The sequence below is a fragment of the Ambystoma mexicanum genome, chromosome 3q (assembly GCF_040938575.1).
Source record: "Ambystoma mexicanum isolate Mex_15411 chromosome 3q, UKY_AmexF1_1, whole genome shotgun sequence".
Taxonomy (NCBI): Eukaryota; Metazoa; Chordata; class Amphibia; order Caudata; family Ambystomatidae; genus Ambystoma; species Ambystoma mexicanum.
The window spans coordinates 137,146,211-137,160,007 of record NC_090926.1 but is presented as its reverse complement, the minus strand read 5'-3'; the positions used below and the strand labels follow the sequence as shown (position 1 = coordinate 137,160,007).

At 44.6% G+C, this 13,797-nt stretch overlaps 1 protein-coding gene across 1 annotated transcript in view; it reads left to right on the top strand.

Annotated features, from left to right (window-relative positions):
- The window catches only part of PFDN5 (prefoldin subunit 5), a 118,786-nt gene extending 105,191 nt beyond the window's left edge, over positions 1-13,595 (top strand). The window contains exons 5-6 of the mRNA XM_069653323.1: positions 5,174-5,279; positions 13,246-13,595. Of these exons, the coding sequence (XP_069509424.1) occupies positions 5,174-5,279; positions 13,246-13,316 (177 nt within the window). The 3' untranslated portion in view covers positions 13,317-13,595. The remainder of the gene's footprint in view (positions 1-5,173; positions 5,280-13,245) is intronic.
- The last annotated feature ends 202 nt before the right edge of the window (positions 13,596-13,797 follow it).

Genomic DNA, 13,797 nt, shown 5'->3' with positions numbered 1-13,797 from the left:
TAATAAATAAACCTGTTGAAGACTCAAACCTCTTCGGGAAAGCGGTGGATGAGGCTCTGGAGATGGCTAAAAAAGAGTTCGATACTATCAAAACTCTTGACCAAATCTCTAAGCCCTCTACCAGGCGCGGCTATGGCAACAAACGCTTTTTTTGTGGCCAACGCCAACAACAAAACCAGCAGCAACAGTACCCTGCCACCAATTTCCAGACCAATAGTGGCCAGTACAGCCAAAGAGGACAGCGCCGGGGCAAAGGAAGAGGGCGAGGGTCCACCCCCAGAGGTTCCCAAGCCCCTAACAACACCAAGTGACGCGAAGATTTGCGTCCCCTCCCATGCAACACCGGTCGGGGGCCGGATAACATCCTTTCTTCCAGCATGGGAGGGTATAACGTCAGACCGCTGGGTACTTTCCACCGTAGCCCACGGATACTGCATCGAATTCAACAGTTCCCCAACATACAAACCCCCGAGGGGACGACGCATGTCACCGGAACATCTTGCCATCCTTCTACAAGAAGTACAACTGCTGGAAAAAGGAGCCATAGAGGTCGTGCCTCTATCTCAGGTAACGGAAGGTATTTATTCAGTGTACTTCCTTGTACCCAAAAAGGATCTAACCATGCGCCCTGTATTAGATCTGCGCCCAGCGAACAAGTTCATCAAACCCCAAAAGTTTCGTATGGTGACCTTACAGGAAGTGATCCCACTGCTTTCACAGGGAGATTACATGACAACATTGGACATGAAAGATGCATACTTTCATATTTTAATGTTGCCAGCGCACAGAAAATACCTCCGGTTCATGATAGAGGGCAAACACTACCAGTTCAGAGTGCTACCCTTCGGCATAGCATCAGCACCGAGGGGATTCACGAAGGTACTGGCAGTGGCAGCGGCCCACCTGCGCAGGTTGTCCATCCCAGTTTACCCTTACCTCGACGACTGGCTCATAACAGGGGATTCTTACGAAACATGCTTCTCCAATACCCAAAAGACTGTAGACCTTTTGTTCCAGTTGGGCTTCTCCATCAACGAAAAGAAGTCCAGCCTAGACCCCAGCCAAATCAAACAATTCCTAGGGGCTCTAATTCAAACAAAGGACGGCCTCGTCTTCCCCTCCAAAGAGAGGGTCCAAAACATGTTGTTTCAGATCCCTCAATATGTGACCGGTCGAGAGGTGACGGTACGCAAAGCAATGCGCTTGCTAGGCATGATGGCGTTGTGTATTTATTTGGTACCTCACGCGCGCCTGCGCATGCGCCCAATGCAAGAGTGGCTCAACAGCCAGTGGTGTCAGGCCAGCGGACTATGGGACGATCTAGTGGTGGTCTTGCAGGCCTTAGTTCTCTCGCTACGGTGGTGGACAAAGGAAAACCTGAAAAAAGGGAAACCCTTTGCCTCACCCGCGGCGGAAGCCACTCTAACCACAGACGCATCCCTCACAGGATGGGGGGCTCACCTATCCCATCAGACTGCTCACGGAGAGTGGACTCCGAACGTAGCATCCAAACACATCAATCTTCTGGAGCTACTAGCGGTGTTCAAGGCGCTAAAAGCCTTCCAGGAACACCTACAAGGCAGGACAGTGATGGTCCTTACAGACAGCACCACAGCCATGTATTACATCAACAAGCAGGGGGGAACCCACTCTCCAGGACTGTCCAAACTGGCCCAAAACATATGGAAGTGGGCTCTCAAACAGAATATGTTCCTTCTGTCACAACATGTACCAGGGGAACTCAATCTGCTGGCAGACAAACTCAGCAGGGATTTCCCCCTGCCCGAAGAGTACGAATGGCGACTGCACGAAGACATCGTCTTCGACGTCTTCACGCAATGGGGTTTCCCAGAAATAGACCTGTTCGCAACCCTGGAGAACTCACAATGCCAAAGTTACGCCTCCAGGTACCCCCAGAACCAATCCAAGGGGAACGGTCTGTCGATTCAATGGTCAGGGAAATTTGTTTACGCTTTTCCCCCCGACTCCCCTTCTCAACAAGGTGGTGCACAAGATGCACCAGGAACAAGTAACCATGATACTGGTGGCCCCAATGTGGGCCCGACAGCCATGGTTCGCTCACTTGATGGAGATGTCTCTATCTCCCCCAGTGAAACTCCCCTGCCCGTACAACATGCTGTCACAAGACAGGGGCAGGACTCTGCATCCATGCCCCCAGAACATGAACTTAGCAGCCTGGCTCCTGAGATCATAGAATCTGGACATCTACAGCTCCCACAGAGATGCATGGACATCCTCAGGGAAGCCAGAAAACCTAACACTCGCCACTGCTATTCTAGCAAATGGAAGAGATTTGTCATCTGGTGCAGAGGAAAGAGCATCAACCCAATTGACTGCTCTCCCACACATTATTCTATACCTGACCCATTTATTGGATTCAGGTCTAGTGTTCAATTCCATTAAAGTCCACCTAGCGGCACTTTCTGCATACACCACTTCCCAACTCAAGTGTCGTGGTGGAAGATCCCTGTTATAAAGGCCTTCATGGAGGGAGTAAAGAGAATACACCCCCCGATAGCTGACCCAGCTCCCGGATGGGACCTTAACGTGGTACTTACCAGACTCATGGGCTCACCATTTGAACCCATGCACAAAGCATCTCTTAAAGACCTCACTCTTAAGACTGCTTTTCTAATAGCTATCACCTCCATCAGGAGAGTAAGTGAACTACAGGCTCTTGCTGTTCTAGACCCCTTTGTTACAGTTCACAGAGATAAAGTGGTTCTACGCACTCACCCAAGGTTTGCTCCGTAATTCATCTCAAAATTCCACGTAAACCAGTCTATAGAACTACCAGCGTTCTTTCAAAATCCTTCCAACTTGGGAGAAAGGACCCTGCACACACTAGATGTCCGCAGAGCGGTCATGTTCTACATGGAAAGAACCAAACCACTGAGGAAGACTAATCAGTTCTTCGTCTCGGTGGCAGCAGGAAGAAAAGGGGATGCAGTTTCAAAGTCCACTATTTCTAGATGGATTGTTCAATGCATCACTCTCTGCTATACTCTTGCTAAGAGAGAACTGCCCTTTAGGCCAAGAGCACATTCTACTCGAGGCACGGGGGCGTCCATAGCATTCATTGCAAATGTTCCCCTTGAGTCCATCTGCAAAGCGGCTACCTGGAGTTCTGTGCACACCTTTACAAAACACTACTGTCTAGATGCACACTCTAGATCTGACTCCCAGGTGGGACAGGCAGTATTAAGACATCTTTTCTCTACTGTTCCTTCTCATAACCCACCGCCAACTCCGGGTACTGCTCGCTAGTCTATGCACAGCATGTGATTCTAAGCAGATTAACAAACATCAGAAGACAATGCATTACTTACCGTAAAAGCATTTCTGATGGTTGTATCTGCTTAGATTCACATGCGCCCACCCTTCCTCCCCGCTCGGATGGAAGGAACATAGACATCCTTTTTCTATATTCTCTCTTTTCTGTACTCACTCACGTCTAGAAGGCTCCCTCAGGGCAGAAAAATACAAACAGAGGGACCTCGACGCGTGAGGGATTGTGGGTACAACGCACGTCACTATAGGGATAGTGTTACAGACACGCCTTGTCGACGTCCCCTTTTCGACTACGAAAAACAAAATGCAATACTCCGCAGTGACCACTGGATGTCGGACCTATGCACAGCATGTGAATCTAAGCAGATACAACCATCAGAAATGCTTTTACGGTAAGTAATGCATTGTCATATATTTTTAAATCGCGTGTGAACCAGATCTCATTGTGAATTTATGAAAAGTGTTGTGTACTGCACCTGTGACCCACCCATCTCCGCCTCATGAAAGTTAGTCGTGAAAACCCTGCCCAGATCTACCACTTTTTTGAGTGTGGTAAGTTTGAGGAAATCACTAGTAGTACCTGAGTTAGCAAGATGGACCGCAGGATCAGGACAAAAAGGGCCTTTAGGAAAATATCCCTAACAGCTTGATGCATGATATATGGATCCTGGGTGGGATGGACCTCTGTTTATGGCCTGGGTACTGCTAACAATTGTAGAACAGTAATCTGGACATTGTGCTTTGGACTCCTGACAACCGATTGATAACCAGGGTGGTATCATTTGATTGGTCAATCTGAATTCTGTCTTTAAAATGTCCTCCTGACAGAAGTTATCTGAAGAATCAGCAAGGTGAAATGTAGTATTAAGCAAGACATCTACATACATGAAAACCAACCAGAGGATTTGAGTTGGTGAAGACGGCCTATTTTTACTTGATCTGTCTTTGTTTATATGTGGAAAGAAGGAAGTTTTAGCAGGTTCCACCATGTGAGGCAAGTGATTTAGACTAGGGGGAGGGACATTTTCCTTCTTCTAGTGCTGGTGGTAGGGATCATCATAAGTAGAGTAAAACTGATTTCATATCCTTGCAAATTCTGCTATGTCCAGTCTATCTTGGATATGTTGGAAATTTGTTTTGTTTTAAATTGCATTAGGAAAAACCTGTATGAAGGGATTTACTTGTATTGCCAGAAAGAACACTGCTTTTGTTTGAAGGCATAGGGACCTCTTGGGCTGCTTTAGGTTCCTCAAGTCCGTTCTCTGCGGTCCCTAGGAGATGACAAAAGTCCTCAAACTCAGAAATAACCAGCAACAAACTGAATTGATAGTTTATAACGGAACAAACTCCCATGCATAGACACCCTTAATGTATGTGTTTTCCTCAACTGATTCCTGGTCTCCCTCCTCCCCCTCCGCCCCCCCATCCACCTACCGCATATGATGTGTGATTTAGATCCTAGGACCAGAATTGGGTTAGCTTCCAGGACCGCAATTGTGTTGGACCTACTTAAAAATGTATTCCTCTGTGTGCACTGCTTGTCATTTGAAGTTTTTTTTCTTGTTTGCCTGTCTTTGCTCTAGATATCGCAAGACCTTTTTTTTTATTAAGATATCAAAAAAATGGGTATATATATTTGTTATTGTTATGAATGTAATTTGGTTTCCTCCTTTTACCTATGCTTTTCAGAACCCTATCCTAATGTGCCCTATCCTTTTCTAGTTCCTTATCTCTGCATACTAATGGGACAATAGAAAACATGTCATGGTTTAATCACAGGGGGAGCCTCACTATTGTGCAATATGTTTTGCTGCTTCCTTCATTTATTCATGTATGCCCTGTGGCTTGTTTGTCTTTCCAGAGTGCTGAAAGCGCCAAAGACTTCTTCAAGAGAAAAGTTGAATTCCTGACAAAGCAGATAGAAAAGATTCAGCCAGCGCTACAAGAGAAGCATGCCATGAAACAGGGTAAGGGGTGAGCGGGGCCACTAGCAAAGAGGCAGGTGCTTGTAATACATGTTGTGAGGCCTGGGGTGGTGTGCCCACTGCTGAAGGCCACACATGGAATATGGTGTCTGAGCAGCTCAGCCTCTATCTGACCGCAGGCTTCCGTTGGAGGCCTAGATGCTGCACCTGTACTTAAAAAAAAAAAATATGCTCTGCTACAATCAAACAAAAATAAGCCAAATCACATCATGCAATGACTTCTGTTCATCACCGTCAATATTTGCGTTTGTCGCAGCTTCCTTTTCGAAATCTTTCTCTGCTCCATAATCTTAGTTCAGCCACACACATGCCGTCCATAAAGTCTTATGCATTCAAAGACACATTGTCCAGTTCTGGATCCTTCAGCAAACAATAAAGTTTTGCTCACTGTAGTGACTCTTGTATTAGGCCACACCAATCACCTCCCCATACACACTGCCACTAAACCCTTATTCTCTTGGGATGTCCTGGCCACAGAATATATCAGTTTATAGCTTTTGGATTTCCTCGCCACAAAATGTACATTTTAAGAACCTTGCAGATGTTTGTGGCTGCAAGGCATCTTACCTATTCAATTACAATAGGATAGTCTCCCTTCCTGCGGAGGCGGTGTGGAAGTTCGAAAGCATGAGAATTAGAAGAGGGAAAGAGGCAGACTAATGGCATGTCAACCAAATCTATTCCTCATTGGGGCCTGGCTGAGCAAAATATCTTGTCTGGAAATAACATCCATAGATTTGTACAATGGCCCAAATGGCTCTGCTACACGTGACATCCAGGAGTGTACGAGACAGAACCTACTTAAAACATGATTGCATGTGTGTGGATTTCTAAATTATCAATCCCAGTTTTTGTGTAGCATTCTATAATCTAGGAAACCACTATGTAAGAAACTAGATTTAAGGGAATGACATCAAAGACCACAAATAATCTGTCCAATCTGATTGTTGTAGTGCAAGCAAGATTACATTTCAGTACTTTGCAGACATTCAAGCCTTTCAACCTCTAAGGAAGTATGTGGAAAAATTAATGAAAAAAATCACCTGATCCATATGGAACATGGGAGAACCTTGTGAAGGAAAATGCATATTTCAAATGCACATTGTTCTTTCTGGAAAATAATGTGCAGCTTGCAGGAGAAAAGTGACTGAAGATTGCCAATAATGTGACTGCAAGTATCATTGATCACCTTCCACTTAAATGGCTTATAGGCCAGAAACAAAAGAACTATATTTTGAAGAAGCTTCCTCACAGTCGGAAACTACTAAACAAGATCCCTGAATCTAATCCGAATTTCTGTAGGTGCCAGTGGCTGCCAAGTTATATCTTAATGATCTGCTGAGACCCGAGCTTGCAAAAGCAGACAGAAATATGATCAAGGGGGCAGGACAAATGATTGGAATCTTCAGCAAAACCTGAGCTCTTGTACTCCTAACTTGTTGAATATTGTCGGCCTGCAGGAACTCCTAATTACTCTCAGATTACCTTCTTTAGACCCATATGACTCATCAATTGAGGGTAGGGAACTAGCCCCTGCTTCCTGGAGCAAAAAAGGCAGCCAAACTGTTGTTTCCAGCAGTTCTTAAAATCAGAAACCTCGTGGCTAGCAAATACCCACCTGATTCAGCTGCCACAGAAGATACCTCCTCTGTTTGCTAGTTATTGCTGGAGGATGTGGAAGGGAAGGAGGAAAATATCTGGCCTCTCAAGAGAAGGATGGCATTTCCAGACAGTGTGAGTGCCTGTCCAAAATTCAAACAGTTTGCATTTGTAGTTCTGACTGATGCAAAGAGATCTACAGAGTTCAGCCCACTTCCTGGATTAGAGAGAACTACAGAGTTCGAGCTTTGCTCTCCCTGAAGGTTGGAAGACTTGGCCATGTAAGCTATAACACACATCTTATTTTGAAGTGATAACAGCTAAGTTTTTATAACAAGGGAGTACAATTCATAAGAATATCAGCACACAGATTGTTTACAGGAAACATTGCAGTGGTGTTGTCTGCAAATCAAATATCGAGACCCTCTTCCCACGTGGGAGAAGAAAAATGCCTTGGTGGCCTCAGATTGTGAACACAGACTCCAGAGTAGCGCTACACCTGTATTGTAAAGGGGCTGCTTTCCTGTCTGAGTTCTAAAGATCACTAAAGGTTATCTAACCAGACTACTTAGGCCAGACTTCCTATGTCTTATTTAGAATCCAACTCCTGACTTCAATAGAAGTTAAGGTTCGATCCTGTGCATCGACCCATGTTAAAGTGGAAGGAGTCCTCCGTTTCCTAAGGCAGAAGAGACCATACTTCTCTTGGTAGGGGTAAATGTGTACTCACTGGCCTATGTGTGAGGCATTCACTTTGGGGAAGACCTAATGGAAAACCGAATTCGGACCAACAAAGCACATTTATGAATTTTGTGTTTGTCACCCCTTAGAGGTATGTCGTTTTTAATCTTTTCGCTTTCCTTTGCCGGATGACTGACACCGCAGAAGAAGCAAAAGAGCAGAGAAGGGAATCTTTGGGAAAGCAACCTTGAATCTGCTAAGCTGTAAGGTGGAGCCAAATGACAGTATTTGTGGAGCCACAAGAGTAAGACCGAATGATCTCGGACTCTGATTTCCTATGCTTAGAAACCTCTGGGTATTAAGTGCGTTATAAATAACCTATCATATCTTATCATTATCCTATGTCTGGCACTGGATCAGTTGGAAATGGGTGATGAGCCTTCCCCATACAGTGTGTACCGAGACTGTACTGCCAGGGGGTCAAGCAATAGAGAAACACATGCCCTGCTAAAGATCCCCATACACTTAGCCTACATAGTGAGATGAAAGCTGGATAATCTGTGAAGAAGGCAGAGGAGCTTCTAGCAGAGACAATGATCGGGAAAGAGCCATTCCGCATTTAGAAACCACTCATGTGAGCCAAGTCAGTCCTAAGCCTCACAGGACCAGCACACAAGTCATGAAGATGGAGGAAGCAACACGTATGGCCGAGAGGGGGAACACTGAGAGCAAAACCAGATGCCGTCAAGCTAAGCTGTGATTCCAAGAGCCTGAACAATGTTGGTATCCTGAGATCCAACTATTTTAGCAGAGAAGTGTTGCGTTTCAGGGCTTGAAGTCCACATTCCCAATAGCCCAGGGGGAGAGGCTATGTACAGAATAAAGGAAATGGAACATTTCTCCATTGTAGGAATTGAAGTCTATATCCACACAAGCGAGCGGTTATGACGGGTCAAATAAACTAGAGGTTTATTGCATTTTGGGACTCGATATACATACAGTACCTCTGAGGGGGACAAAGAAAGAAACTATTGCACTATGAAAAATTAGGTTGCCTCTGAAAAGGAGGTTGTTGCTAAAATTCGATTATTGTACTGTGGGAATTGCAGTGTATTTTACCTACAAATTCTGAGACTCTCAACACACCAATTTTATTAAAGCCTACGTTCCCAGAACTCTCTGAAAAAGAGCTAATGTTTAACAAAGATTTTACTGGGAACGGAAGTTGTAGAATTTGCCCAGGTGGGAATAAAGTAAATGTAATCTGGGGGACACAAAAAGCCACCACAATTCAACCTGGGGGGCTGGAGCAGATATCAAGCCTATCACGTGCCCAACACTAACAGTTATGAACTACCTGTTGCTGTTTGAAACTGCCATAAATAGTTTGATTCAATAGTGGTTAGGTTTGGATTGCAAAAGGGAGGTATATTCTATGAACCACTTGATGTGGGGGACATGTGGCATTTGGATCTCCGGGTGGTTTGGTTTGCAGCTCCCATCAGCCCTAGCCAGCATAGTATTTGTATTTGATTTGATTTCTATAGCGCTTTGGTGAAAGTGCTGTACAGGTTTACAAAAATAATGATGCAATCAAACTTAGTAATACATTGGAAGTAATCGGGGAGTAGAAGGAAAATACTATCAGTTGTTGGAGAGAGCAGATACAAGGTGAGTTTTGTGGGTCACTTGGAAAATGCGTAAAGAGGGTGGAGAACGGATGGAGAGGGGAAGATAATTCCAGTGCTTAGGAACCATTAAAGCAAAGTAACAAACTTGAGGAGGCATTGAGAGGTTTAGGGACAGAAAGTAAAAAGTGATTATGGGAGTTCAACACACAGATGTGGCTGAAGAGTATAGACATTAGTGAGGAAAGGTAAAGGGGGAAGCGAGACCATGGATGCATTTAAAGATGATTGAGAGGAAATGGAAAATAATACAAGAGTCAAAAGGAAGAAGAGACATAGAAATCAGGGAAGAAGAGGTGGAGGAGCGATGGGGAGAGAAAAGAGAAGACAGATGGATGAGTTATGGACCAGTCTGGGGGAACAAGGTGTAAGAGGCAGGAAGATCAAGGAGTAGGGCTGAACAGTAGTTTATATGGGAAAAACTGAGAGAGGTAATAAGCTTGCTGGCGTGAAAAGAAAGATGGGGTTGAGCCACTGCAGATATTGGAAAAGGCATAGCGGCATGATCAGGCAGTGTTAGAAATGTGCAGACAAAATGAGAGGGGTCAAAGGTAACCAGTTATTGGCTGATGATGGGAACAGAAGAGACGAGGGGGTGTGAAGGGAAGCAGGAGGGATGGTGACGGAAAGGAAATTGCAGGAGAGAAGAAGACCTTCGTTTTAGAAGGGTTGAGGTGGAGAAAGTGAGAGGACATTCAAAGTTGAATATCCGAGAGACATTTGAATAAAGTGAGTCAGAAAAGGATGAAAAAGATTGGAGTATCCACATAAAGATGGAATGAGAAATTGCAGGATGTGATGAGAGTACAGAGAGGAGAGGACCTAGTACAGAGCTTTGAGGAACCCGGTACAGCTAACTGGGGGAAGAAGTGTTACCAAACCAGGGGACGGAATAGGAACTATTGGAGAGATTTGAGTGAAACCATTTAAGGACAGAACTAGAAAGGCCAAGCGAAGTGAGGGTGGAAAGAATAACCGACTGATCAACTGTATCAAATGCAGTCGAGACTTTGAGGAATAAGAACAGCAGAGAGCTTAGACTGACGGGCAGTGAGGAGACTATTGGAGATATGCAGGATGGCAGTCTCTGTGGAATGATCAGGAGGAAACTAAACTGAAGGGATGGTAGAAGCGATTGAAGATTAAGGTATGAAGACGCCCGAGAATAAACGGCATGCTGTAGGAGCTTGGAGAGAAAAAGGATAGGCCTGAAATTGGCAGGGGTAGAAGGGTCGAGAGAGGGTTTTTTTCAGGATGGTTAGAATAATGGCGTGTATAATAAAGGTGAAAGAGGAATTAATGAGACAAGTAATATTGGGGATGAGATGAGGGTTGATTTGAGGGATGAGGGTAGTGGACCCGATGGGGAGGCAGTAAGATAGTCAATGGTCTGATATCATGGTGGTTGTGGAGCGGGACATCTGGACAATTCTGGTGGCAGACCATGACTTGGTGGACTTGCATGCACCAATGCTATCCGATTAATATTCCTCTAAAACAACCCCTTGTACGTCTGTGGCATCTGCAACCTCTTTCCAATCCTCTTTTCTTCGTCCTATTCCCTGTCCTTCACAGACTATGGTCTGGACATCCATGGCGGGGCAGAATAAGCCAACTTCCAGACACGTCTGGTAATCTGAGACCGCTACAATGGGGATTTGGCACAATATAAAAGTCTTGTTACAAAACCTAACAATAGTACGAAGCGTAGACTTTTGCTTGTTTCTGAGCAAGCCACTCGTGGGAGAAATCAAGCAGATCTTCCCAAGTTGTATGATTGCATTATAGCCAAGATAGCATCTCCGCATGGCAGAGATGAAGGGAAGAATTATGTCACATTTGGTACTGGGATACGGACAAACGTTCATCATTTTTGTCTGAGGTGACAGAAAATGACATGCCTTTGCTACCACCTAGGTATGTTTACACCACAAACATTGTATGGGTGATGGTCATCAGTCAAGGTAAAAGGACCATCATGGAAAGTCCTTCTGTCTAGTGGAAACTTTAAATGGTGTTAGATAACACTAAGAAGAAATATGGGAACCAGCACCTACAGGTTGATGTTTGTTTTAGGTCCATACAGTTTTCAACTGGAATTTTATATTTCTCTACCTGACGGATGTGAAAGATCTCTTTGGGTTGCACAGAACATTTAGCAATGTGTTAACTCTGCTGCCACTGTATGCGGCTTATGGTTGTTTGTGATGGTATTCGTATATTTGCTCGGTTTTTTATTTGACCGAAAGTTACATTTGACCGAATTTGGCCAGTAACATTTGATGGAACAAAATATATCAAATAGGCTAATACGTACCGAACATATGGAGCAAGGGTTGCGGAGGTGTCCCCCGCTCACTTTGTTCGGCACGTATTAGCCTTTTGGGGATGCAGGGGTGTCCCCTGCTTCCTCAATATTGGGTGCGGGGGACCGAAGGAAAACAAAAAGAAAAAAAGGACCCTACAGCGTTGGATCCGACCCGCATTGGAGGGACGGATCTGAAACTAAAGGGTAGAACTAGACCAGGCGGCGAGATAACAGGTAAGTGGGGGGGGAGGGGAATGGCTTTTTTTTTTTTTTAATCCCGCAAAGCTGACCGCATGCAACATCATACGATATGATGTTGCATGCAGTCAGTTTCTTTAATCTATTTTTTACGACCGATTTCTTTTTTTTTTTCTTTTTTCCGGTCAGATCTACCTAAATTGTTTGTTATCCGTGCCCTTGTGTTCCTTCATCTTTTGGGAACTCTAAATGGTCCACTTCAATTTTAGTCCTACTGAGCACCTACAAGCACATTCACGTTGGGCTGCTGTAGCTCCTCGAGTGGGGTGAAATGTGCCAATAGAAGATTTGACTCAGCAGGTACCTCAAAGTGGAGCCTTTGACAGCACATCAGAGTTGACTCTAATATCTGATGCACAGTCCACATCGGGATTACTCCAGTTGAGAAAAACTCATCTAGTACATACTAAGCCATGACCCAAGGAACCATTTTCAATTTTCAGAAGTGCTAGAGCAGGACAGAACACACAGTGGTAGGCCATTGGTGTTTTATGTGCTGCTGCCTGTAGCGTTTTCTGCATCAAAGGTACCAATTGTGAAGACTCCATAGGATGGTAAACTCAACAAATGGGGGCCAGCTGAAAAGGACGCGATTTGTTGATGCACAATAAGGCCAGGGATGCTCAAGCCCTTTTCACTGCTGACAGTGCGGGGTCAGCTTCTGAAAACTGTGGCTTACAAGTGCTTGATGCTAATATTTAAGGATATAGATGGGCAGGAGCTGTTCGTAGAAATTGGTGGCCAGCACTGGAGGATCAGAGATTTATGAAAACCTGTAAGCTATACAAAGAAGGTCCAGGCTTTGGCAGCTTACGCAAAGAACTGAGATGCATGAAGTTGGTGGTTTCACAGCGATCCAAGACATGACCTGCAGGTGGCATGCATGTCCGGCTCCATGGAAAGCTTTTTGTAGTTGTGTTTTTCAAACTCTGTTCAACACACTCCCATGCAGTGAAGACATCCCAAAAGTTGGTTAAAAATGAAATGTCCCTACTGGTGTGCTTAGCACCCCATCGGCCAAATATTTTAATTCTGGGCTCTTACAGAGGACCCGTGGTCCAAAGATCCCATTACACCACCTTAATCTAGTCTCACTCTGAACCCAAAGTGGGACTCCTCGAAATCATGTCCTTACTCCAAAATAAGGGATCTAGAGGTGTCCTGTCTGTACAGCTGATATGATCTAATTGGCAAAGCTAATCCATTCTACACTATTTATAATGTTCGTTTTGTGTATGAATCTGCTTGCAACCCTGTTAATAAATTGAAGGTTTTCGTATTTGCTGTTTATATATATGCTATGACTGCTTTGCTGGCATTACCTATTTGTGCATAGTGGGCAGCTGTGCATGTGTATGATGTAGCTGTTACACTTCTATGCCCTCCTTTAAATGATCCTCTGTTTTCCTTTTAGCTGTGATGGAGATGATGAGTATGAAAATCCAACAGTTATCAGCAGCGCAAGCTGCAGCAGCCAAAGCCTGAGGATCGAAATGTATGCATGAAGGTCTGATGTTAGGAAGGTCCTGTCTTGTCACTCCCTACAGAACGTGGAGGAGCTGCCGCGGGAGGACGTTGCCTTTTTGAGATTTAAGCAAATTTCCTCCGCTCAGTCCAGGGAAATAGAAAGCTTACACAGCCACCTGTCTGGCAACCCAACACGTACCCTCTTCTGTTTGTTAAATACTTATTGTGTCTTTAAAGTAATTATTTTTTATGTATTGTGCACAAAAGGAATAAAAGCCTTAAGAATGTTAAAGCAAAGTCCAAGTTATGGTGGTAACTTTTTTTCAGCTTGTCTGAAGGTGACCAGTTCTTTTGGATACAAGTAAATCGAGATAAACAAATGTTGGGTCAAAATGTCCCGAAAATGCACGTTATGATTCTTTTTGATTGAAGTAGTAGATTACTGCAAACATGGCTAGATGATTTATTTAGCGTTGCGGTGAGCGACCTTCAGGCAGGC